At 34.7% G+C, this 27,047-nt stretch overlaps 2 protein-coding genes across 3 annotated transcripts in view; one reads left to right on the forward strand and one right to left on the reverse strand.

Moving 5' to 3' along the window:
• Nucleotides 1-187: 187 nt before the first annotated feature.
• On the forward strand, nucleotides 188-3,443 carry LOC116427617 (sorting nexin-4). Of its 2 annotated transcripts, none has more exons than XM_031978165.2 (10): nucleotides 188-397; nucleotides 1,360-1,466; nucleotides 1,545-1,761; nucleotides 1,857-1,962; nucleotides 2,049-2,158; nucleotides 2,238-2,375; nucleotides 2,549-2,759; nucleotides 2,839-2,971; nucleotides 3,094-3,208; nucleotides 3,280-3,443. In XM_031978165.2, exons 1-10 carry the CDS (start codon nucleotides 320-322, stop codon nucleotides 3,328-3,330), a joined length of 1,266 nt encoding a protein of 421 aa, XP_031834025.1. In that variant the 5' UTR covers nucleotides 188-319; the 3' UTR covers nucleotides 3,331-3,443. The 2 variants fall into 2 exon arrangements, with proteins under 2 accessions (XP_031834025.1, XP_076224328.1); XM_076368213.1 differs by lacking the exon at nucleotides 188-397 and adding an exon at nucleotides 995-1,055.
• A 1,933-nt stretch (nucleotides 3,444-5,376) lies between these two features.
• tup (LIM1_Isl and LIM2_Isl domain-containing protein tup) overlaps nucleotides 5,377-27,047 on the reverse strand; it is a 62,054-nt gene continuing 40,383 nt past the window's right edge. Inside the window, exons 3-7 of the mRNA XM_031978133.2 lie at nucleotides 24,793-24,979; nucleotides 18,846-19,150; nucleotides 11,172-11,473; nucleotides 10,412-10,618; nucleotides 5,377-9,860 (exon numbers count right to left, since the gene is read on the reverse strand). Coding sequence (XP_031833993.1) covers nucleotides 9,624-9,860; nucleotides 10,412-10,618; nucleotides 11,172-11,473; nucleotides 18,846-19,150; nucleotides 24,793-24,979 — 1,238 coding nt within the window. The 3' untranslated portion in view covers nucleotides 5,377-9,623. The remainder of the gene's footprint in view (nucleotides 9,861-10,411; nucleotides 10,619-11,171; nucleotides 11,474-18,845; nucleotides 19,151-24,792; nucleotides 24,980-27,047) is intronic.

The raw sequence follows: 27,047 nt of genomic DNA on the forward strand, positions 1-27,047 counted from the left end.
CCCTAGATAATATTTACATCTTCATAAATCAGAATTATACGGAAAAGGATTCCATGTGTAGTTTAAATTATATATATATGAAATTATTTATAAAAATTGTAATAACTAGAATGAGTTTTTTCGATAAAAAACGTTCAAGAAAGAGTTAGTGATAAACAAATCTTGTTATCGGTCAGCTCAAAGGGAATTTAGTTCTGTTCAAACAGCGCTCATTGTCAGTCGAATCGAGCGGCTTTGACAGTAATGGAGAAAGTGTACGTGATGTGAAAGATTTCAAAGTTCTCTTGTCATTCGTAGATTGTTAGACTGGTCTGAAATCATGGAAGAGGTATTTCAAAACGGGAATTATCAAAGAGAGGCAAATGCGAACATGACCACTACGGAATTGCAGAAAGAGGTAAGTAACGCTTCGGTACTCTTCCTGTTTTAATTCGTCCGCCAAATCGATATACATCGTTGGGTTCTGTATTCCAAAACAATTGTTTCCAAACAGTTTTACGAATGTTTCGATTATTATTCTATTCTCGTGAACGATGAAAGTCAATGTTGTTTAGGAAAAAAAGACGCTCAATAATCTGAAACCGTACGTAAGTATATTGCAAAAGAATCGAAACGACGCTCAGTGTTTCTCATGTTCTGTTATTGTTGATGTTCTGTAGACAATCGAAGACCCATGTCTTTCTATGTTTGCTATTTACTTAGGGATATGTTTTTATTAAACTATAATTACGATTTTATTATTATTAATTCATTTGTACGATCGTTTATTTATTAAATATAAATAATACATCACAGTTTTTTGTGATGGTTAATGGATATTATTTTAATATTAAACGTTTCTAATAAAGAACATATACATTTATGCGTATTATTGAAGGAAATGATTTATATTCAAAAATTTGAAAATTATAACTGTTTAGTCTCTTCGGAAATACGTTGTGGAAGTAGGTCATAGATTCATGATTGAGCACCATTGCACAGGTGTTGGCGGTAGTTACAGTAGATAGTAAGTATTTACCCGCGCAAGTGTTATGAGATATATATTTTACAAACATGTGTGTAATTACTCAGGTTGAAATGAAATTAGCAATTCTATATTTTTATTCATACTTTTATAACAGGTTTTTTTTTACAGTATTTAGAAATGTTCAATTCCTTAAATAATTGGAACTTCTGCTTATTTAATTCAATGTCATATAATTTTGACTATTTTCTTTGTTATATTATTTGAATTTGAATTTGAATTTTATAACTTTTAAATATCGCACAATATTTACATAATATTAATGTATGATGTATGATGTTTAATGATGTAAATATTTATACATACTATGATCTACTTTTTATATTATACATTAGGATTCATTACTTGAGCATATGGAGATTTCAATAGTCGAAGCTGAGAAACGAGCAAATGGAGCATTAAATTTAAGAGAATTTTATATAGTTTACCTCATTGAGACTAAGTGAGTAATATAATAAAAGTAACAGAATTTATGATATTTATTGTTAATTATATGGAAAATTTTGGTATGTTCTTATAGAGTTACTGATCCAGACTTCAAAGGGGCGCTTAACAAAATAAGTTCTCTATGGCGTCGATATACAGAATTCGAACTGCTTAGAGCTTATTTAGAGATTTCATATCCCTATATTGTACTGCCTCCATTACCAGAAAAAAAAGTTCTTTATCCTTGGCAAAAGGTTACCACAGATACATTTGATCCAGATTTTGTTGATCGACGTAGAGCAGGTCTTGAGGTACATTCATCTTGTTCTTTTACTTTGTCAGTTTACTTATCAAAGTATTTAACATAACATATTCATTTGAAATTTTGGCACAAATTTTTCTTAAGAATTTCCTTCTGAGGGTAGCATCACATCCAATATTATCTCGTGATGAGCATTTCATGGGGTTTCTACAACAGAAGGATGGCTGGAGAGAAAGTGTTAAAGAGACTGGTAAATTATATAGTTTGTTAAATAAATGTTTTATATAAGTCATGTAGTACACTTATAGAATATTCTAATTTTGTATTCTTTGACAGGATACTTACAATTAGCAGAATCAAAATTAAAAGCATTGAGTGTAGCTGTAAGATTAAGGAAACCAGATAAAAGGTTTGAAACAATAAAGAATTATGGAATTGAACTTCAGGTACATTAATAATTTATTTGACTGTTAGAAAATAATTAAATTTTGGATATTTATAAAGTTTTGTTAATGTTTTCCTTAGAGTAACTTATGCAATCTTCTACGAGTGCGTGCGCGTTTAGTGGAGAAACAGTACAGTTTGTACAAACTACATGCAAATTATGGTCGTGTATTTAGTGAATGGAGTGCCATAGAAAGGGAAATGGGTGACGGCTTACAGGTACTTTAAGTTTTAAGTAGTTTTCAAATTTTTCAATGTCTCTGTATAAATCAATTAAAATGTGAAATATTTCTGTAAGTTATAAATAATTTTTATAAATAACGAAGTATAATTAAGGTACGCTCTAAGTATATGTATTGCAAGACACACTGCATTACAGCCTCTTTTCTTAGAAATCGGGCCATTATTTGGATTCATTAGCTGCAATGATAGATACAACTCTTGAAGAAGAAGAATTGATAGCAGATCAATTAAAGGAATGGTTATTTGGTGCTTCTGCATTACAAGCAGTTGTCAGGCGAAGAGAAGCTTTACAGTTAACTAAAGATGAAACTCATGATGCCTTGACCACTGCATTGGAGCAAAAAGAGAAAGTTATGCAAGGTCTTGTACTATAGATAATATTATAACAATTTTAATTAGAAGTATGAACTTAATAATAGAATGATTTTTGCTATTACAGGAAAGTCAGGATTAATGTCACGGTTGTTTGGTTCAGTAGACACAGAGGAGGTACGCGAATTAAAGATATTGCAGTTAGACCAAAGAATTGCACAGCATGAAGAAGCTGTCAAAAGGGTAGATGAGGATTTAAAGTTAGTTTAATTAATTGTATATCATTTAGTTGTTGGAATCAAGTAAACATTATTTACAATAAATAAATAATTAATATCAATATTCTACTTAAATACTATATCTACTTATATAATATTTTTAGGTCTTTTTCTATTAAAGCAATGATGGATATAGAAAGATTTCAACGTCAGAAGGTATTAGATTTAAAAGAAATATTAGCAGCATACTGCATCTTACAGTTCAAACTCGCTAGAAAGGTAAATATTTATTATAGTTTCAATTTTATAGACCTACCTGAATAGATATATTTGATTATGAATAATTGCAGGGGCTGCAAGCTTGGCAACACATTAAAAATTGCCTCGAGAGTATGCCATAAAAGTCGTTTCTTATTTCAGCTGACAAAGAACAATAACTGTTCTACACCTCTCGCGCGATCTACATTCCTATATTTGTAAGCTCACTCATAATATACGCTTATTATTACATGAATGTACAAGATTGTTTCTATTATTTAATGTTACATTAGACGATATTACTTATATACGTATATATGTGCATATATGTATATGTGCATAATTAATGTTGGATATATAGATATGTGAAGCATTATTTAATATTTATATGTATTTAGTACGTCTTTGTTGTATATGTAAGATACGGTTAATCAGTAATATGGATGTTCAAGCGGTACTTAAGGGTCGTCGTAAAAAAAAAATATGGTTTATATGTAATATGAACCATTCAATGAAGTTTCTTGAATCTCATCGATGAAAGTTCAAAGTAATGTTGCTGTAACTTTTTATACATCGTATCCACTGTCTGCTCAATCAACTTTTCAATTTCGTCGTTGTCGATCAAATGTCCAAATTGTATCTCACTTACCGATACAATTGTTGCATTTATTTTTCGTAATGATAGATGCCTTAGTGATATCATTAGATGATAAAATTTAAGAGTTTAAATGGTATTTTCTACGTGTAAAACTATGGTTTTCTACGTATACACCTATTTCAGTACAATTTAGTAGTTTGAGATGTATGCGAACTTTTCTCTCCCGATGTGGATTTATTTATATTTACGGGTTTTACAACGTACTGCAGTTAACTACAGCTGATGGATGTCTAGTATACGAATGTTACGGTCTTACAATATCTCCTGTATAATAATAATAATAATTTAAATTATTATTCTGAAGTTATTTATTTACTTTTCACACAAAAAGATTTGTATGTGTGATACTATAATACGAGATAATATATTACATTATCAGCCAACATTGCGTACTGTATTATTTAAATTAATAAATATAATTTTTTAAACGTACTCTATTCGGTAAATTATCTCGTTTTCTTAACGTATCTTATGTAGGTCTATAATTCGCCTCCTTTAGTTTGAGGATTTTGTCGCTAGATGGCATTACAATTTACCTTTTTGCATTATATCATGAAGGATTAATTATTGAGCCATTCCAATTAGCAATACATAAAATGGGACAAATAAACTCGACGGATAATATGAAACTTCAATATATTTTTTATTTGCAAATTAACGAAATTTTTCATACTTTTTCTGTTACGCTTCGGTTGTGACATTTTAAATCAAGTTTTGAACTGGAAAAGATTTCTCTCCGTCATGCACAAAATATAAAATTCAAGGCATATAGAATAAGCTTCAATAATCATTAGTTAAAAAATTCTTAAGACTATATTTAAAATAACTCAGCTAAACACATTTATAGAACCTCTATTGAGGGATCACAGGTAAATCGATTTGTGGGGGAATTCCCCGACAAACGTACTACATACTTGTTAAGCATAATGATGCCGTTATAAAAATGTAGATTACGTCAGAACAGTTTTTAATCAAGAAAAACTACTCTAATCAAACTTATACTTGATCTTCCACTCAAACTTACACTTGATTTCAAATTTTTAATTGGCATTATCTTAATGTGGATCTAAATTATTATAAATGTTAATTTTTTACCATAAATACCTTACGTCTCTGTAAAAATCAAAAAAACTTACTTTTTATAAATAATTCAGATAGAAACCAATTGTTTTCTTTACACCATTAAAAGTGAAAAATAAAGTAATTTAAAGAGTGAAACACCAGACCATTAACTCGTTGCCCTATAATTTCTTTTCCAATTACGTTCAACGGAGATATCTTGTTGTTCATAATTCATTAGAAAAAGAGAAAAATTCTACATTTATTTTATGTTTACGTTTACTCAGAAGCATTACAATTAATAATAGGAAAATAATATTCAATTCGAACTTGGAAGAATAAAGTCATATTTATATTTGTTAAATTCTTTATGAAATCGTCACCACTGGTCGGACACGATATTGCAGGACAAAGGGTTAAAAATAAAAAATATTAATTATTAATCACTTATTTCTCTAGTATTTATTTTGTGTTACACGTATTCAGTACCAAACAAACCTGTAGAAAATATTCTATGAAATCAGGTGGTCCAGAAAGGGTGCGAAAGATAGAAACAGTAATGAATACAAAATGACCAGTAGAGAAGGAGTGTTGTTGGAAAATTAATCGATAAACTAGTGCTCTTTAATTGGACAATTTATTACGTGTGCGCCGGTATAGAAATATCATACAAATCCGAAGACGATCCGAATAGATTACGAAAACGTTAGGTTTACGATGTTCTCCCTTTCATACAAGTTACATTACAAGAGGAGCGGTGTGGAACGATTCTATACAAACACCGAAACGAATCACCACTAAAACGATTCGCTAATGTAACGACAATGAAAAATAAGAGGGAACGGCAGGGGATGGAATCATTATTTACAATTCAGTGCGTTACTGTTTTCACATGAAGCTCCGCACACTTTGGTATTAATCGAATTTATATACATGTTTGCGTTTACATTACAACTTACAACGTAAATCGAGAATAACGTGCTATCGTCGATATTAACTTCTTTTCTGTTTATACGTGACTCGGCTATTTATGTATCGATATTATGAATTAGATAAAATGGGCCTTTCTTTTATCCTCTGTGACACAGTCTGACGATCAGAGTTGGATGCTGTACATTCTTCATTTCGTTATATTGTAATTTGTAATTAATTCTGTCACTCGCAGAATTACTTTTATTGAAAATTAACTAAACTTCTTAAAAGGTCTTTCAATATGAGTGAATCTGAAAGGAATATAGAATTTCGATTTGTATTTGAAGTATTTATATTTCGATAATATTTTTAACGGTTTGTTAATGAAATAGTAGACGTCGATTGGTCTTAAAGTGAAATTATAAGTGATAGGTTTCGTTGCATGCAAAGTAGGTTTGATATTAGGTCAAATGTAAATAATTTCGTGTTTGATTTATAATGTACACATTGTTTTCCATCTCTCTGATATTGTACAATTGCATTATTGTGTTTTTACAAGTTAGATATCACGTTCCCATGAGTAATGGAAATTTCTTCTAATAAACACGAATTGTTAATTCGTATGAAATTTCCTCTAACGAAACCGTAGGCTTCTGATATAATTCAATTCTCCTAACACAAAAAATTCATACATACCTGCAATAAATATGGTACATGATCCCTTTACTATTTTACTACTTTCAGAAATAAAATACTTATAACTCTTCTAGAAAACAACACCTAATTTCCAACAGTTCGTTAAAACAAAAACACAAAAGTAGCTTATTTACAATTGCAACATTATAATTGAATCTATGTAACATATTGTCAGCGTTTCAATACAGTATACATAAAAACTTTTAATATCATAAAAGTGGCATTTAATTTTTACTATCCATAGATTACATAAAAACAAAAGAATAAATTAATGTAACTATCCTAGTTGTATATGTTCAGTGATGTATTTTTTCAATATGGATAAGAAATTGGATGAAATAACTGGAAGACAAAGACAGGACCATTCAAATAACGAAAATGTCTGATTTTTTAAATAAATTTCAATCGTAATAGAAAGGTTGTCCTTCTTCTATAAATAAAATTTTCTTCAAATAAATATTTTATTTATCACGAACAAACACACATTACTTCCACTTTGATTTCTTTAGTCTTTTATACAACAAGTTTGCCCAACTCTGTCGACGATACTGCGTCGTTCTCCCATTTTATATCCTTTCTCTCTCGCTCTCGCTCTCTCTCTCCCTTCCTCTTTCTCTCTCTCTTTCTCTCTCTCCCTCCCTCGCACTCTCGTTCTCTCTCTCTCTCTCTCTCTCTCTCTCTCTCTCTCGTTCTCTCTCGTTCTCTCTCGTTCTCTCTCGCTCTCTCTCTCTCTTTTACTCGCTCATTCACCCTCCCAGCGATAAAAACGCTCTTTGGTCATTTATACGAGCTAACAGAAACTGGAGAACAAACAAAAATCAGCCAAAGCGCAAAGAATACAACATCATGTCACTAACTTTCAACATAATCACTAGATTTTTCGTCGCAGAACAGAAGTTCAGATACAATTCATTCTAAATCCCTTTCGATGCGAATCGTTCAACTGAAGACGCGTTCAATGTCCATTACCCGGCGAGCTTCGTTACCAAGAAAACGTCGTGTCTTCGAACAGAATAATTGGAAAACTTAATTATATAACCGTGTCAATACACGTTGCCGAGTGTCGATCTAACGAAATCCTTCGCTACGCTTATTGCACCGCGTCGCTTGGAGCTCACTGAAAAGAATAGTTAATAAATATCGAACAATCGAATCTCCAATGTTCCACTAAAGTTTATTAATCAATCACCAGTCACGCAATTAATAGCTTAACCGTCGGAGCAATTTTTTCGTTCTACTCGTACCGGAGGTATATTCGATCATTCGCGTTAATTTGTTTCACAAGTTTTTGGTGCACCGGTGTGCAAGCTTCGGTAGCAAATCAATCTTACAAATTATACGAATTATCGTTTCCGCTGTTTCCGTTTATTTTATTTTTCTTTCATTTGACTAAGCACACTTAGCAAATTATGCAAATCCTGTATCCCGTTTCCTTCAATGTCAACGTTAGTTCACAATTCATTTGATTATTCGGCATTTCTTCTCTTTCCTTTCTTACTTTTCTTTTTGTGCTTTTACTAAATGTAACTCAGCGGGTATTCCGTTTGAAAAATATTACAATGATTTACACCGTTTTTCTCGTTTCTTTCCTTAATAGACGATCATCGTCACGTTAATGAACGATCAATATAGTTGACACGCGTCGAGAAAGTCGACCGTCGAATACTCTTTGATGGTTCGTTTACACACGTTCTACCTGAGATTTCTCCTGAACAGAACTATTCGTGATTAATCGGATTCCACGTGGTCGCCGTACAAACAGTTTTAATATCGTGAAACATTGAGCGCGACGTTTACGTTATTTCTGGCAAAAATAATCCGTTCGAATAACCGCCGACCCGAATCGTTCCGAAATACGATCGAAGCGCTTCGGACGCGTAAGATTTCATGACATGCGTATCTTACAATAATTTCTAGTTATTTTTCCTTTTTTTTTCGTTCACTTTCGCTTCAATCCACCGTTATATAAGCTCATGTTCCTACAAATTATTTGTTTTAGTTCGTTACAGTTTCCTTTCCTTTGTCGTCCGAGAAATTGATTTTCTCAACCCTTTCGCGCGGGAAGTGATTTTGCCCGCCTATTTTTGTGCAGCGAACGAACAAGCGCGAAATAAAATTTGAGAAAAAAATTGAGTACTTCTACTTTGACCTTTACCATTTATTTCAAGTAAGTTTATAAAAGATATATTCCAATGTTTCAATAGTTAAATATTAAATGACCGCTTTAAGAATATTGAAATATATCAAATGTTTATTGTCAAGATAATGAATAACTTTTTCGATCACTTTGAAGTGTTCTCTGATTGACTAAAAGATCCTAAAAGGTCACTCCGTTATTAAAAAAACAGCGACGAATGGTTAAAATGAAAAAGGACTCAGAATATCTAAGTAACCTTTGAATTATTCATTGTAAATAAACACGAAAATATCCTTCCTGAAATAGTCAGTTCAATCACGTGATTTTTTATGCATAAACTATTTCTTACAGGATAAAAACACATAGTACCTCAATTTGAATACAATATTAAACATTATTCCAGTTCTCCCTAAAAGACAACAGACAAAACGTGTTCCATTTATAAATATATTAATCATTCATAAACATAAAGTTTGAAATTACACGTATCAATGTATGGCGTACAAAATCGATGATATACAATCATAGAATTTCATTTCCGAAAGCTGAAAGTTAGAAAAGATCAGAGTTCGTCGAATGGAGTTAAGAAACTTCGTTAATTCTGACAACTTAATTTTATTCCTACGTTTAAAATTCGCATCCGTATCACCAGTTTATTAAAACGTACTTTTCTTTTCCAAACGGTTGGTCTGTCATGTTCCGATGGAAATCATTTGATAATAAAAAAATAACACAGACATTTCCCCGGTCAAGCGCTATCTCGTTTACCGTCCATTTCCAAAATAGCTGCGGGCGCGAAAGGGTTAAGCTGTTTTCCAGAGAAGCCTACAGATTTCGAGACAACATCCGTCGTTCGAGCCCGTTTGTGCATGTTCACCCTATTTGTTCTCGCAGACTACAATTCTCTTCAAGCACTTATTAAAAGAAGACCACGAAGAAAGCGGACACTTTCGTTCTGGCCACACTGCACAACACTATGGACTTCCTGTATCGTGGTGAAGGGAGTCACTGTCACTTTCGAGGTAAGTTACGTAGCTGTCGGTACTGTCGGGGTGCTGTCCCATGTCTGGACCGCCACTGCCTGGATGATGGGGCCCAGGGGGTGGCAGAGGACCCCCGCCCCCACCACCTCCGCCGTCGTTCATAGGCCCACCGAGCATCCCTGGTGGTGGCAACTGTGGTGGCCCGCTATGAAGATCGTAACCGTGCATCTGGAAAAGATATCATCGAAATTGTAACAAACTTTGACCATTTTTGGTAAATTGTACAATGTACGGTATCTACGATTGCCAAGAAATTATATATTGAACAATCTGTTTCAATTTTTACATTGACAACTGAAATGTCTGCAGTTGTCCAAATTTTAGTATCACAATGTGTTTATGTTCTTTATTTTTAAAGCAAAAATTCATGTAAAAATGTTCAAGCAATGGAGATCCAAAGCTTTTGTCAAACTTTTACGGGAACAGAACAGAATTATATAAAAAAGAAGTTCATCGGAGAGGATTCGAATGAACTTATGTATTTTGGAATTTAATTTATTTGCAAGTAAAAAGTGTACTTTTGAATCTCTATCTCGAAAATTATTTATCGGACTGAGTTTTCGAATTATTAATTGAAAGTTTAGTTTTATGATAATAAAGGTTTTAAATAAATCTTTATTTAAAAAATTTCACGTTAGAGGCCGATTGTTTGAATGTTTGTTTCGAATATGGCATAATTACTTTTGGCAATATACAAATTCTAAAGTGGATATAATTACCTGTGATACCAAATGGTGGAAAGATGGTGTGTTGGGGTCTAGCCTGTCTAAATCAGTATGGAGAGCGAAGTCCGAAAGTGCTTTCCACGGTGGTTGATAAGCTTGCACCTCGAGTGGCGTCATTCCTATGGAACTCTCGTGTCTCACGGGACTACTGGCCACCATAGGTATGCCGTGCATTCCACCGAAGCCTAATTTACGACCATCCTACAATAAAAAGCACCACCGGTTCATTAAATTGTTGCTCGGAATGCGAAGTACTATAAAGTCCCTAAGAAATTTTTCTTGCTCCCTATGTTCGCTGTTCAACAGCGTTCTAATACAATAGTTTTCTCTAATAAAATTCCTCCAAATACTCCTTGTAGAACGAATCCGGTGCAATATAGATTACAATGAACCAAAGAAATCATACTTAGCACTAGAACTACTTATCAAAATAACTGGTTTCAGTTTTCCTATTTAGCAATGACTAATATTTTAAAATTACTAAATATTCAGAAATGTGAAAAATGTACCAAAAATCTGCTGTTACAATTTTTATAAGTCTTACGCATTGATTATGTGAAATGCTTGGTAGCTTTAGTGTTAATTTCATACGACCTTCGTCGTTGACTTATCATTGATTCTTGGAGCTATCGATAATTTCAAGGTGACGAGTTCGTTTTAAACACGTAAAGGTAAAAGAAACAGAAAAATGTTCTCCAAGGCTTAAAGACCGTTCGCCAGGAAACGTTGAACATATCGAAAGCCGTGTATTCACCTTCTCCTGCATTTGCTGCTTCATCGCGATGGTCTTTTTCTTGTCCTTGCAACGCTTGTTCTGGAACCATACCCTAATTACTCGCGGACTGAGTCCCGTCATTTCCACCAACTGTTCCTTCATTAATGCGTCCGGCCGCGGATTCGCCGCGTAGCAAGTCCTCAAAGTGTGAAGCTGCTTCTCGTTCAGTACCGTGCGTACTCTGGTTGGCTTTCCATCGGAACCGCCGCTGCTTTTATGGCTGCCTGATCCTCGGGTACCACCCACGCTCGCTTTGTGTGATCCGCTCTCCGACCCGGAATCTGCGAACAACATTAGCGACGATTAAATCACCGATAGCTTAAGTCAATCTTGCGCGAGCTACTTCGTTTCAGACAATTTTAACCTTTTGCGGTCCGATGTCGTGTCTAACTCGACATAACATTTCCTTGCAGCAGGTTCAACGTCGGGTGTTGCTCGACATAGTTTTGGAATTTAAGAATTATAATTACTTTAATTATCTCTGAACGTCAATTCATTAATTTATATTAAAAGCAATCAATAAAGGTATTCGATTGCTTTTTAGCTTATTTTATACTTCATCCTGCATAACTTTATTAAAACCAAGACAAAGTCGAAAATTCATTCGGACCGCAAACGGTTAATCCGTTCTTTCTTCTGATATAACGTCACGAAGCGACTGCTTTCGTGAATTTTAACCAGTTAAATGCGTTTGACGAGTATACACGTCATCTTAAAGCTTATGATATAATTCTTTCAACGATGAATTATCCATTTCGTCAGATAAACGTGTAATTCTCCTTTGTTTTACTTCGGTTTTCCATTCAAATATATCCTAGATGCATTCGTCCCGCTTGATGAGTGCACACTTCATTTTTTCGTTTTATTGCACGTTAAACGGGAGATTTTTCAAACTAAATTTTACAGTTAATGGGTTAATACGTCGCGACCACGCGTTACATATATGTGACACAGCGATTCGTTTAGAGAGCTCAGCATCATATATAGTAGATCCCCGTATAACGCGATTAAAAAATTCCGTGTTTTTGATGCTGTCCCAACTTCTTTCTCTGCTTGCATTACTTTCTTATGAAGCATTTCATTTTTATAGTTATTTTTCGACGATTTTTAACCACTTGCCCTGTAATCTCTTTCTCAACTCTGATTCTAGATTTTATGTCTATGTTTGCTCTGAAGTATAATAATTGATCAGGGATGAATAATATTCACTTCGAACTCGAATGAATCGACATATCAGTTTTTCGTTGAATAATTAAATCATTCTTTTGTAGTTTTCGATTTTGGATATCGAAGCTCGAAGTCGCCATTACAGCGACATTCAACCGAAAAAGCTTAACATATATTTGTATATGATATACTCTATTGTCTATTGGACTACACAAAAATATCACACATATATGATATTTATGTAAAATGCTTCGTTCGCTTTATTTACTATGTTTTAAATGTGTGAAAATTATATGAATAACGTATCACGCGAAGCAATTGCAAAAAACGTGCAGTCCACATTAAGGATATTTCAAATTTGACCGCGTGTTAAACTTGCACATCATTGCTGTGCTGATATGATGCGACGTGCTACAAACGTGGAGGTGTTTTGATTCCAAAATTGCCAACCACGTGTTACGAGTCGACAATTGCGTTGCATTACGTATTCCAGATTGTTACTTACGAAATTATTGATAAGCAGAGTTCAGTGTGAGTAGGTGTTTGCATTGGTTGCAAGTGTAAAGTGTTAGTACAATGAAGAAAAAGAAGCTAGCTAAACATTAAGTGGATAATAATTAGTAACAGAGTCATCATAAAAGTCTGAATAAAAGACAATTTCATTTTACCAATTAAAGCGTTTGCAGACTTGAAAATCATTAAAAATGTAAAAATTCTAAACATAAAATTAGGTATATTTTTTAGATTCTACCGACTAGCAAAGAGAACGTCAAACTAATGAGTAGGGTTAAGGAAATTTCGTAAATATATGCGGGGATACATGAAAAACATACGGCGAGAATTTATTTCAATTTCACGATGTAAACGATAAACAGCAGCTATTCGAGTATTCGCAGAAGACTGCCGTTAAAAGAACAGCAAGAATTAATCTGTTACTTCGAGGAACAGAGATGTAAAAAAAGGGATCGCATCATTCAAAAACGTCCGAGAACTTTTTCGCGAGAATAAATGATTCGTGCAATTCTACGCTGCAGTGATATCAAATTTATGTATCTCTTGAAAATGACCTTCTATAATACCTCAGTTTCTGTTTCAGCAGTAGTTACAATTCCCGATGAGGATCATAAAACATGCAAACAAGTTTTACAAGCAAATTGGTTCGATAAGGTTTTATGTCAGGCGTCAGGCTCTACTAAACTCCTCTCCTCTCCAGACATTACTCCCGAATTCCAGATTTTTCGTTGAACTAGAACGTTTACTTATCTCGCTGCTCGGGAACAAAGAAAAAAGAATGGGAAAAAGAAGAAGAGGAAGAAGGAGAAACCGGAGGAACGGACGGTGGCTCAACGGGAACACTGCACAAATTGCAAGTCCGCTGTTTTCATCGGCGCCGATGGTTTGCCCGGTCTGATACGCCGCTTATTTGGAAGAGAGCCGACTCCTCGGGGAAGAGCAACGCGACTAAATCAGGAGAATGCAGAGTAGAATCCTAACCGGTCTTGCGAAACCTTCTTTCGACCAGCTAATGGGAGATCCGGATAGTAGTTCAACATGGCGGATCGGGAACGCGAAGACAAACGCCTGCTCCGTATTCGAGCGACAATGTCACCGATGAGCAAACTTTGACTGCGACCGACGTAAAATAGAAACACGGAATTGTTGTGTATCAAGGTTCCATCCTGAAAATTTCATTAATTTTTCTATATCAGGTACCAGAGAACATTCGTGCGGGTTCTTACATTGAAATTTAAAAACAGGGTACAATACAGTTGTTATAAAATAATTTAATTTGATTTGATACAAACGAAATTAACATAATTTGTTGCTAATGCCATTTTCATTTATTAAACTGCATAGTGAGATATTGATTGAAATCGGACCTCGTTGCTAACAAGGAAACCGCGTCAACTTTTTTCGGTACATACTAAGTATTAGATTTATTACAATTATACAGGCGAATAAATGTTATTGAAAAAAAGACAATTTGAATAATTCCTTTTATTTAGATGGACGATAGAAGAGAACTTGCAGTTTCGTTTTAGGAATTACTATCAAATCTGTGGGAGATTATTCAAGTCCACTTGAATGTAATACGTATGAAATATTTATTTTATGATGTAGAGTTCAAAGAGGTTGATAAAGGTTTACGTTAAAATTATAATATTTAAAATGAAATACGAATATTTATCTTTTATGGGCATTCTTTTTATATTAAAGGGGTGGAAACGATATTGGGGATGAAAGATATATTTGATACCTTGGGAACTGTCAGATCAATTTGTTCAAGTATTCCGAACTAGTTTCTTAAAATATTAAGGAAAAAAAAGTTCCCGTAAAAACTTTCTAATCTTTCGGTATTCGTACACTTGAAACGAAACGTTGAGATCGCGTAGCTCTAAGGTCACTTTTCCCGAAGTAAACAGGAACGTTCTATTTCGATTGTAGATGACGATAATGATAATGTACATTTTAAGTGTACTTCGATAGCAAATGGCGACGTGCAAAACGTTCTGTACGAGTCGAAAATCATAAAATGGAGAAACGTATGGCAATGTGATTTTTCTCATTCCACGAAAAATTTAGAAATACTCCCATACCGAGCAAAGTCGAACAATTTCTCCTGCAGTCGATTTGAATATAATTTCTCCCGTTGATCGTTTATTTTGCACGGACATATTTTCTCCTTTAAAGGAATTCTGCGGGACCCTATGCTGTCCCACATCGCTCGTTAATTACCAACGCAGAAATAAGTAAAAATCGCGAGATATTTGTGTCGAACCTACCTACGAATCAGGAAAGTTTCAAAAGGAATAAAAATGTTCAAGTTCAGCTCCCTTGTTAGTCGCATCGATCAGCGAAGGACTGCGCGAACGAGCGGGAACGATGAAAAAAAAAATGGGGAATCACAAACCTTTCGGGCAGATTTTAGCTCGCCAAACAGCGAAACCTGTTGAGAGTCGAATTTCATTAACTCCCAATTAACGAGTAATAAGTAACTCGTGCTGCGATAAGGATCCAGTTTCCTCGGCAGTGTCCTTCGAAAGGATTTGGTCGCCACACGAAATCGAGTGTTCGCGGATGACGAGAGGCGAGGAGGTCGATAGAACGAACGGAATCCGACATTGATTATTTTTCCAAACGTATTCAAAAGGTTGATGGAAAAAACGAACGACGAATACGAAATACTTCGCTACTGGTCATTGTTATCTTGTTCTTTGATATAAATAATAATCGACACACAAAATACGCTACTGTTCAAAAGTATTAGAATCAGCTCCGATAGTGTACGATTTACGAAGTGCAAAATAAGAGTTTAATATTTTTTAATGAGATCCAAAGAAGCTAATGAACTCACTAGAAGAAAATTAGAAGAAACTCTTATATCATTAACCCTTTGCACTCGAGAAGTGACTCTCGCCACTTGATTTCATACAGTAAAACTATAAAATTTGATATTTAATATTATACTTTGTATAATACATCAGTTCGAGAAATATTGAAATAAAATAGCTTTTCCTCGATGTACGAGTGATTTCTCTCCGAGTTAGTTTCGCAAAATATTGTTTTTATCTCATCAGAAAATGTTGAAATATTTCCAGTGGAAAATTTCCTAGTGCAACGGGTTAAAGACGGTTTTATTTCTTCATACCTGGAAACTTTTCATCAAATAATTAAATACACCTGTCCTCGAATTGTTTCATTACGAAACACGTAAATCACCTATCAATACAATAGAACACATTAACTATTGTTGTCAACGCAAGAAATGAAAGATGATCGAAACTCTGTATTTCACGAACCAGTAATTCACCAAGCATCCTAAAGGAACATTTCGCTTCTCCGATGAAGAAGAATAAACTATTATAAGAAAGGGTTTCCAGGAGGCACGAACGACCACCGAAATTACAAGCAATAGAGCAGGAAAACAATTTGTACGGTGAAACCTCAGCACGTGGAGCGGCTTATACGTGAATTCGTAGCAGGTCCTCCCATTAACTCGCGTAAAGGGGGACACAGATTCCCAAGATGGAGGGGGGGAGAATTGAATAAACTTTCATGAAAGAAAAAAAAAGAGAGAAGGAAGGATGGAAAGGAAATGATAGAGATCGTGCGTAGTTATGTGCCACGGTAGTTGGCAGAGAGGTGCTACATTTGACACCTCGGCACCTCTGTAAAGAGTTGTCAAACCACTGCCGTCACCGGTCCCGTGGTCCACGGGTTTCGTGCATCGGGGAAAGATGTTTAGGCGCAACAATTTCCATGAGGAAGTCAAGTGACAAACACCATAGAATATGTGCCGGTCGCGCGCGACACTAGGAAATTGTTTACGCGGGAATTAGGAACTACGCTCCAGGTAGCCCCTGGTGTCACACGTACCACACAACCTTCAATTATCATCGATTAAGCAACCTGGTGCCACGTTGTTAGACCATCCGTCTAAATATACGGTGAATAAGAAAAATTGCTCGATCATTGGCTGCGTGATTTAACCCTTACCTTACCAGTGATTCTAACTACTCGTGGCTCCTCCTGGACTCATAATCAGACCGTTGGCACAAACGTTTTGAACGTGTATTTGGTTATTTTGTTGGTCTCTTTAACCCTTTGCCTTACGATAACGCGTGAGAGTCACGGTGAAGATTTCCAATAGGATTTAACAAACATAGATATTACTCGATTCATTTCAATTCGAATGAAATATTTTTCTTCTGTTATCGATTACTATATTGTATTGTATTGTTGTGCGTTGATTACTCTTTCTTCAATAAATTATTAATAGCGAAGTTGTTGCATCGATCATCGTTGAGAAATAAATCGAAGGGTAGAGGGTTAACTAAGGAATTGAATAATTCAGAGATTGTAAAAAAGAAATGATACTCATTGAGTCGGGTTTTGAACTTAGAATTTAGACTTCAACCGTCGGGTCACTTTTGACCCGTCGGTTATGTACATATTATGTGCAGCAACGTAATTGATTCTGCTGATGTTGACGCGATTTTGATTAATTTACTTATTTAACTTGTAAAACTACTTTGTAATCAGTTTATTTTCCTCTTTTTTTCTGAATGTCTGCATTAACTGGAAGGTCACTTGTAAAACAGGTTATAAATTATACACAGTTCACGCAAATAAGTCAAATAAATTGCGTGTGCCTCAGTGTTTCATTGTAAATCAGCATCTATTGACAGGCAACACTTTATCTTTACGAATGTCGAATGTTTCTTTAAAAATTCATATATCATACTATCAAGTTTTACATTTCCATATTAAAAAAAAAGAAAAAACATTTTACTGTTTTCTATGACCAACAAAACGGATAACAAACAACATTTTTATCGCGTTCCTTCACGACCTTCAATTTTGTAAACAACACACTTCATACTTATCAGCCAATAGACCGATCAATAAATCATATGTACACCCTGTACATTACGTTCCCGGGTCTAGAAAGACCCTCCTTGGGACGACGAAAGTGTTAAAAACCGACGTGTACCCGTTCAAATTGAGACGCGACACATAAATTCGGTAAACAAATATTAACACAACGATTTAACTTAAGTTAATTAAAACGGCAAACAACAAACACCGAATTGTCCTAGGGTGTCCGCGCGGTGGAACGATGTTATCAGCCTGTTATATATTGTTCATCAATTCTAGCGATCCGCGTGATGTGATATACCGATATAACTTCCCGTGTAATTAGCTCGTGATTAACGCGAACCTCATTGGACGTTTAATCCGACCGATGTGCGCGCACATATTAGAACACGGCCGCCGCGCGGAACACTAATCCCGTGTAATCCGGCCGCGTAGGAGGGAAATGGTCAAGCCTTCCAGGTCTTAACGGCTTCAATTATCAACACCTAATTATGACCCCGAGGATCCTAACACAATACCGTTACACCGGGGGTGGTCCTTTTGTGCTTCCCCTCGGGAAGCGGGATACCCTTTTGCAAATTTGCCCTTTGTGCCACGATAGTCCGTGTCCAGACAATTTAATCCGCAAATAAGTTACGCTCGTTTGCCTTGCGTGATAGAAGTTATGATACTGTCATTCAATCTTGATCCATTTTGGGACACTGCGCGAGCCGCTGCCCTTGCATTTTTCATCAGTGAGCGTATATAGGGGATGAATATGAAATGTCCATTATGTTATTGTCATCAGCAGACTGCGGGTTTCTATGCAATTACGGGAAATTTGAAAGAGAACATTGCACAGAATGCACCGATACGAAAGTGTACATGAAATATTCGAAGTGCTTTTTATATTTTCTCGGAAAATATTTCTATTCTAATTAGGTGTTCGAATATTTGAATTTTCGTATAAATCTGCTGGTTAATGGTAAAACTACCGTAAAAATGACTGGTTTCGAACCAATCGAAACTATATATGGAACACAATAAAACCCTTCTTGCCTTTATACTAGCCCAAGTGCCAACTCTGGTGCAACGGAGAATTTTTGAAACAAGGAATACTTCCATTACCTGATATCGAGCCGTCGTTGGGATGCAGATGGTGATTATTATTCATAAGGGATGCGTTGTTATTATTCTCGCTTCCAGGAACGCCGCCGGGCCCGGAGCACAGCTTCCCGCCCTCGAGGACGTCGTGATCGTGTCTACAGAAAAGACCGTCCTGTCTCAAAGCAAATTCGTCACCAGGTACTAGCTGCCTCATGCACGCCGAACATCGGAAGCACTTTATATGATAAATCTTGCTCTTTGCCCTCATCACGTAGTCGTCCTTGCTAAAGCACTCACTGCACTTGTCGCATTTCGTGCCAAACAATCTGGAACAAATCGCATCGCCGGTTATTCGATCTGCACGTTTTGCATTTTTCATTGTTCTTAATATATTATCGGGTCGAGTTACATTGTCCATTCAAGCACAGATCATTTTGACAAATATTTTTATGGATTACTTGATACAGATGTCTATATTTAACGTATCGATATGTTTCGACACGTTACGTTTTAGCAATGAAACTACCAAAGTGGTCAAATTGACCCATTCCTACATTTTTCTTTGCCAATTCCTAACAGCATAACAGATGATTCTCTGTGGAATTATTATAGAAATTGATTTAGTAATGTACGAATTGAATCGTAAGTCAATTGAAGTGTCAATAGCTGTATGCTTAGAGTTCTTACAGAAAAATTTGAGAAAATCTATTTGACTACTTAATTAACCGTAGTTTTAGTATAAAACATGCGACGGCTGACATTTTGGAGAATATTTTAATTGAAACGATTCGCGTTTGGAACAATGGAAATTGTTCAATTAATAATAATGCTGTGTAAGACATATCTTGTAAAAATAAATGTAAAAGCATTTTTGAAAAATGTCTCTGATGCGTGACGAAAATGAATTTGATGAATTTTAAATAAATTTATTAATTGTTGAAAAGTATTGCGAAAGAAATTTTTTGATTTTACAAAATTAAAAATAAATGTTATGCTCGTCTGATGATATAAGTAGACTTTAATCCGTTTGCATTACGACTGTAATTGTATGAAATTGTATGGGAAATTCTATGTAACTGTATGAATTTGTATCAGAGCATGACCGATTGCACGCACTGAAATTATCGAGGTGTTTATAGTTTATTGTGGTAAAAATATTTGTTATTCCCCTTGATTGCTCATTAATTGTAGTAAGGGTTCAAAACGCAAGGTATATTATACGTTAATGTGTACAAAATTTGAAATAATATTTAATTCGGATTTGGAATATTCCGATTAGCGATGCAAATTTTTATGCAAAAAGCAACTGTTTCAACGTTGATTTTATATAGTAATGGATTTGTTAATAAAGTTAGTAGGATTTAAGTGAGGATTATACGGGTGTCCGTAATTTAATCATGAATGATCGTAAGCTGACTGCGAAATTGATCAGATTACGTGTCAATTATATGATTTATTAAATCACATGAAATTAAATTCCATCTTGTCACTATTTATATCTTGAGCTTACGTGTTTTTATTCGATGCTACGCGTACACGGGAAATTTACGGTACATGTCTACTCGATTAATCAATTACCGTTCCGTTAGCACACTTTCGATACGACCGAAAGAGACAAATTCCATTAAATACCAAATGATACTGAAATTGCTAAATTTTATTAAAAAATCTTCCGTGGACCACGTAATTGAATCCCGTAGCCGTCAGTCAATTATCAAATCCCAACTCGATCAATCGAATTCGTTTAATTATATCACGACGTTCCAACGACGTTGATCGAAGATTTAATTTCTCTCAGTTTAGAGTTTCAATATTATATACCATGTTCTCGTGTAACTTTTTGTTTATTCAGCGAGCGCAGTACATTAGTATACCAAGAGAAAAAACGAGTAATAAAATATAACTATAATTATAATTATATTATTTATATCTGTAATAAAAGTAAGAAAATGTAATTTATATTTCTACTTTGTGTCATCTAAGATGATATTTCGGTTATTTCTAGCTCGCAAGAAAACATTGACGATATTCAATCAAACGATCTAATTAAACATCAATATCGAATACCTTTTTCCCATATTTTTCAGAAATATTCAAACAATTACACATCTAGGTCGTTAGTACCATTTTCAACTAATCACCAACAAATAACACCAATAATTTAACAACCGATCACATTCTTAATTGCCAATCTAATATAATAACATTATTCATAATATTTTCTTGTACCTGATAATATTAGATCATCCCAAGCGCAATGTCATTTCTTATCTTACATTATGCGATACTTTTCAACGCTATTTAAAAAATGGCATCAAAAGATTAATCGAAGTCATCAATACGTCGACAATTAAAAGAAAAGAAAAACGTATCTAAGTATTTTTTAATATTACAAACTTTTATTATTATTATTATTATTATTATTGAATTTTTAAAATAAAAAGTTACCTTTAAAAATGCGACATTACTCACGAGACCATCTAATATAAACGTCATATTGTACTATATAGTTAATCATCGAGTATTGATCAAGATCACCGGAAACTTCGTTCGGCCGAACGTAAGAAATAAGATCACGCAATCAGACAAATTTACTCGTGGGAGGGGCGGTCGAGGAACACCCAGACGGGAACGTTTTACCACGGTTGTTTCGACTTTTCGAACAAGGCGATAGAAACAACAAACACGCGTCATCGATGTCTCTCCGGGTCTGGCAAATCCGTGTCGACCGGATACGCCAGTCTCCTTCGTCGTCTTCGCAGGCATTTCGACGTCCGATGGATCAATGCAAATAAACCGCCTGTTCCCGAAGGAAAAATATTTGGCGCAGGTTGCCAGGAGATCGTCCCTCGATCGATGCTGCCGGTTTAAAAAGTTCCCTCCACCCCTTTTTTTTCCTCTCGTTTTCCTCCTCCCTGAAGACACCACTCGTTTCGGATTACGTTGGAAACGGAGCGACGTTTCGGTCCTACGAATCCGTTGCTGTTTCTTTTCACCGTTTCCTTTCGCGGTAGCTCCTTAGTTTGTAAACCCTAGTTTCATTCGTTTGTTACTCGACTTTGGATCTTTATCCAAATTTCAGTTGTTAGCACATTGCGTACCGGCTGATTTTCAGAAAACTGAATTGTGCGGTTGGCGATTTTCAGTGAAATCATCGCTATACATGGAACAACTCAAATATGATATTGCTATGTAATATATTTTAAATAGATAATCATTCCAATAAAATTTAATATTATTTTTAGTGCTGTCATAATTAGCGAAGTTACATAGCTATGTGTCTTTATATAAAAACAAGATTTCTCGTTACCAGTGTGCAATGTGTTAAGAATGCAATTAAGAAAAGACTTATGATAGAAAATGATTCTTCCTAAAGAATATAATAAATATCATTAGAATTCGGTTCGCGCAGTTGTATATCATTATACTTTCCTCTAATGAATACAAATTCAAGTTTATTTATTGCAGTAATTAAACTAGGAGCTTAACGGTATGTTATTAACCCTTTGCACTCGGTAATATTTTTTATTACAAATGCTCATTACTTCCTGATGAAATACTGATAATACTATTCGAAATTTGCACGAGGGAAACTCGTGCATAAATTAAAGAAATTAATTATTCTATTTCTGTTTCATATTTTGTACCATTCCTTTCACCAATTATGCATTTAACGTTGTATAAGCATGCTATTACTGTACACATTATTTATAATTCTTAATTATAATATTGGAAAATAGAAAATTAAAAATATTTTTATGCAAACTTTTTATGGATATTTTCAATAATCTAATAGATACGCGTTTTGGATGCATTTTAATGCATCCACAGTCCGTTGCCCATGTTAATTAATCCATCGATTTATCAAACTACTAGTTTATCCAATCTTTCCAAATATACGAACGTTTTCCGGAAGTGTGAAATGAATATTCGGTTCCTTTTATCGCTACAAAGTAGCAAGAACACTTAATTCTGCATTCCATTTCACAGGTTCGACGCAACCACGTGTGAATCGCATTTGTTTTGCCACGGATGCATTTCCCCGTACGGAACGGACCGGACGGCAACTTCTGCACGGCATATCTCGGACAGAAATACTCCGAAGAAATGCTCTGTCAGTTCTTACTTTCTTCGTTTCCTCCCTCTTTGCGCCGCTAGCGCGCCCTTTTTTTCTCTTGCTCCCCTGGAATCCCACCGTTCGCAAATGCGCACCAAAAAGACCGTATCGCGTGTCGTCCGAGAATGCTGCCAGCTTTGCATTAATTACCATAATGCACTCGATCGCACCGAGTTCTTACCCTTCAACGAGATTTCACGGATGCGTTTCTACTTCGAAAAATGTCGTAGCTGTTAATTATCATCAGATAAACGTACAGTTATTTAGTACAAAGTCAGGAAACGTTTTCCTCCTCTTCTTTCCGTCTATCGTGGAAATTAATACACGGTATCCCGATACGCGCGCGAAAAGCGAAACGTATTTATTTAAATTAACGATTAACGGTTAGTCGATTTCTCGTTTATAAGTATATGAGTTTATCATTCTCTGTGAGGATTACGGTTAGAAAATAATTTTTTGTTCTCGAAAAATATATATAACGCTAGACATATTTTCCTTTTAGTGTTGTTAAAAATAGTTTCGTTATTTTCAATTTTATTTTATTTACTACTATTTACAGGCTAAATAAACCCTTTGGTATACAAGAAAATGCACGGAAGTATACAGAAGAAAAGAAAATGAAATTTTGATAATTTATCGTTCGTTAATTGAATTAGCTAACAGGTTGTTAAATTTATGTTAAATTTCTTTGAATGAAATAGTCTAAATATCTCGATGTCTATGGAAGAGAAAATTATATTTGTGATTAATATAGATCTATAACAACATTCTCGTTGTTTGTAGAGAACTATCATTGCTACATTGATTTCGTAACAACGCCATTGTTACATAGATCTCATTGTAAACTGTACCATGACGGTGTTTTCAACCGCGCGCCGCAAGATGCGGTTTTTATCTGAAAAATTCACCATTTTGTAGACAGTTTACACGAAAACCCCATTTACACGTGGTGACTAGTATTCTAGATGGTTTTTCATTAGTTTCCGCGTGTCGAAGTCGATTAAAAACTTTCAGCTTTCATTCTTTCGATTCATTTATCTTTATCTAGCCTGCCCAAAGGATCTTTCACAAAGAATCGTTACTATAACGAACTAAATACGATTTTCGTGTTGGTCCTTGAGAACTGTATTTTTTCCGTAGTTCATATTGGTTTATGTTGAAATCATTGACACGAGTTTCATCGATATTTTTTCGACAAAGAATCACTGGAAGCAAGCTCGACTGACATCAATAGTATGATTTATCTTTGAAATACAACCATTCATTTTTACTATAAAACTTTAACTAAACTTTAGATCTAACAATGAATCACTTTCTTTAGCTCTGATCAGAGTAAGTTAGTAGTTCGACCACATTTGCGTAAAGTTTTAATTATAATTAGAATACACCTCGGTCTATCCTACACGTTTGTCTAAAAAAAATAAATAGTCTATTGTTAATACGTTTTGTCGAGAAAAATATACAAAATGAAAATAATCTAATATCAAATTATGTGATTGAAATGCGTTATTATTATTGCAAGTTTATCTTATTGAATGTCACTATATTAGGTAGTGCTAGTAGTAACACACAAAAGTTTCCAAATAATCATCGTTTAATTGAATAAATCGTAGTAATTCGATTTGGTTGAGGTCACCAGTGACTCCCACGGTATCCAACACGTTAAAAAAGTTAGCATCATTTAGAGTTCTAAGATGACGCGTATACTCGTTTAACGAAATAAGCCTTTTAACTGGTTAAACCAGCAGATTCTTTAGAATACGATGATGAAACGTTAGCGCAACGGAAGATGAAGAATTACAGATAAAATAATTGTATTATCTGAAACGTCATTACAGATTAGCCCGTTACCTGACGTAATCCCGTTTACAGTAGGTTTTTCCGTCCCGTACGAAACAGGTGCAATGCTCGTCCAAAAATTGCTGGCACTCCGCGCATTTCAAACAAGCGGCGTGCCATTCCAAGTTCGGCGCAACTCTCAGGATCCATTGGTCGTGGATTCGCCCGCCGCAGCCCACGCAATGTGAACTCGTGCTTTCTGAAAAAAGAGAAAAATTTCGATCAGATTCAATGCTCATTCTATATATATGTATATACATATACACTGTGACTTGCGAAATGGCGGACGGTCTTGCGGACGCGCGAAGCGGACATTGAGTTCAAACAGGTTTACACAGAAATCTCGCTGTATGTGTTTTCGAATGAAAAATACACATTGAGAGTTTATTTTATTGGCAGATTGTTGATATTGATGTGTTTATGGAACACTTGATCCCGCAAAATGTAACAAATTGCCCGTAATAAGGGAATTTTTCCTAATTTTTCTGTTGCGCCGGATATATCGGAATTCTGCGTGAAAAGGGATGTTTTTATTTGATGTTGAGTTTGTGAAATTTATTTTTGAATATTGGAAACTGTGTGAACTTATTCAGTTTACTTATCAGATAGGCTTTTTTGGGTAGATGACATTATTAATGTGAAACAAGAAACTGTAATGAAGAGTTCATAGGTTGAAATTAGTGATAACCAGTGATTACGTTTCTTCAAGTGGCAATGTAAACAGGGATTTCCTGTAAGTTAATAATTTTCATAGAAATGGAAATAAATAAAACTGATCGGTGATGTTAATTTACGCTTTCTTTAGCATTACATATATTTGTTTAAAATTTCGATGAAATTTAATTAATGTTTCACAACAACGTCGCGAAAATATCGCTGAACTTCAATACAATCAAAATTTGATTATCCTGTGAATGTTAAACCGACGTCCTGATTTGTTATTCATCCTGGCATTTAGCCACATGATTAACAATGATCTCTTCGATAATATATGGCTAATAGGCGTTTAATGGATGGCTTATTATCGCTCATGTGCATAGTCAATCACTGATTCAGGCATGAACAATTGTAAAATACAGGTACAATTTGCATAAACCATTACTCTATGAAACAACGTTTCTCCTCAGAATTCTCAAAAGTAATTTATCTCTTTTCATTCCAAGAATCTATGTGCAATCTTGCTTACAACAAAAATACAAATGTTACTTTAATATTTAATACGATAGAGAATGATTTATAGTACATTGATATTATGTGCTACTATAAGTAAGTAATAAACACATATTTTAAACTATTTAATGCCACAAAGAATTTTTTCAAAGTTACATGAATAATTCTCGAGTGTTGAAGATCGCACATGTTCAGTCTTTTGAAGTGAATATCGATATGAAACGACTTTTTTCGAGATTGACGCCGCGCCCTAAGTGCCGCCACTACAGACACATTTCGCGATAATTACAGTCATCGACTTTTGTTTCAAGAGTGAGATTCGTACGAAAAAAGGGGGGAGCATTGAAATTCAAGTGAGACGATGTGATTCAATGAGGCTTCACACGTTGCGGGAAACAAAAGCTACCAAGTGCTTGTCTGCCAAGCAAGCTGTATATTCCTTACGTTCTTGCAAATGTATTATATAAAAACCATCAATCGAAAAGAGAATTTTTATTATTTCATTCTATAAATCCATAAAATCAATATAAATTCCAATGAAAGCACTTTCATAATATTTGCAATGTAAAACAATAAATCTGATATCTGCCATTTAGACGGATTCAATTGTTCTACGTAGTTTAACATGATGACTGTCATGGCGGTCGCCGGTGACAGAATCTCTTCGAATTGTTTGAAAACATTTGTAATAAAAAGATTAAGGTCAAGAAAAAGTAGGTATTCATTAGTATTTATTAGTAGAATCATTAATAACCATTTCCAATACGACTTACCTTTCCAATGAAAGGATGAATTATATCATACACAATCTTCAAAATTCCAGTAATAGACAACGTATTAATCGATTGTTTCCTAACACTTTTCAATTCAGCTCGTTTGTTTCCATAGTTTGTAGTCTTCGCCAACGAAACAAAACCGTGAACGTGACCAAAAATATACGACAGCTAATTCAGACATTCTGTCCACTGGCCCTAGCGTACGCGACAAAATGACGGTTGCCGTACGCTTCAGTGCTGCAACCAATGTAAACCAATGCGAGCGCTATGCTAGTGGACAAAGGTCCATTGATCTACATTAGTTGTAGCGCTGACAATTTT

Source organism: Nomia melanderi, chromosome 1, assembly GCF_051020985.1.
Source record: "Nomia melanderi isolate GNS246 chromosome 1, iyNomMela1, whole genome shotgun sequence".
In the NCBI taxonomy this organism is placed as follows: domain Eukaryota; kingdom Metazoa; phylum Arthropoda; class Insecta; order Hymenoptera; family Halictidae; genus Nomia; species Nomia melanderi.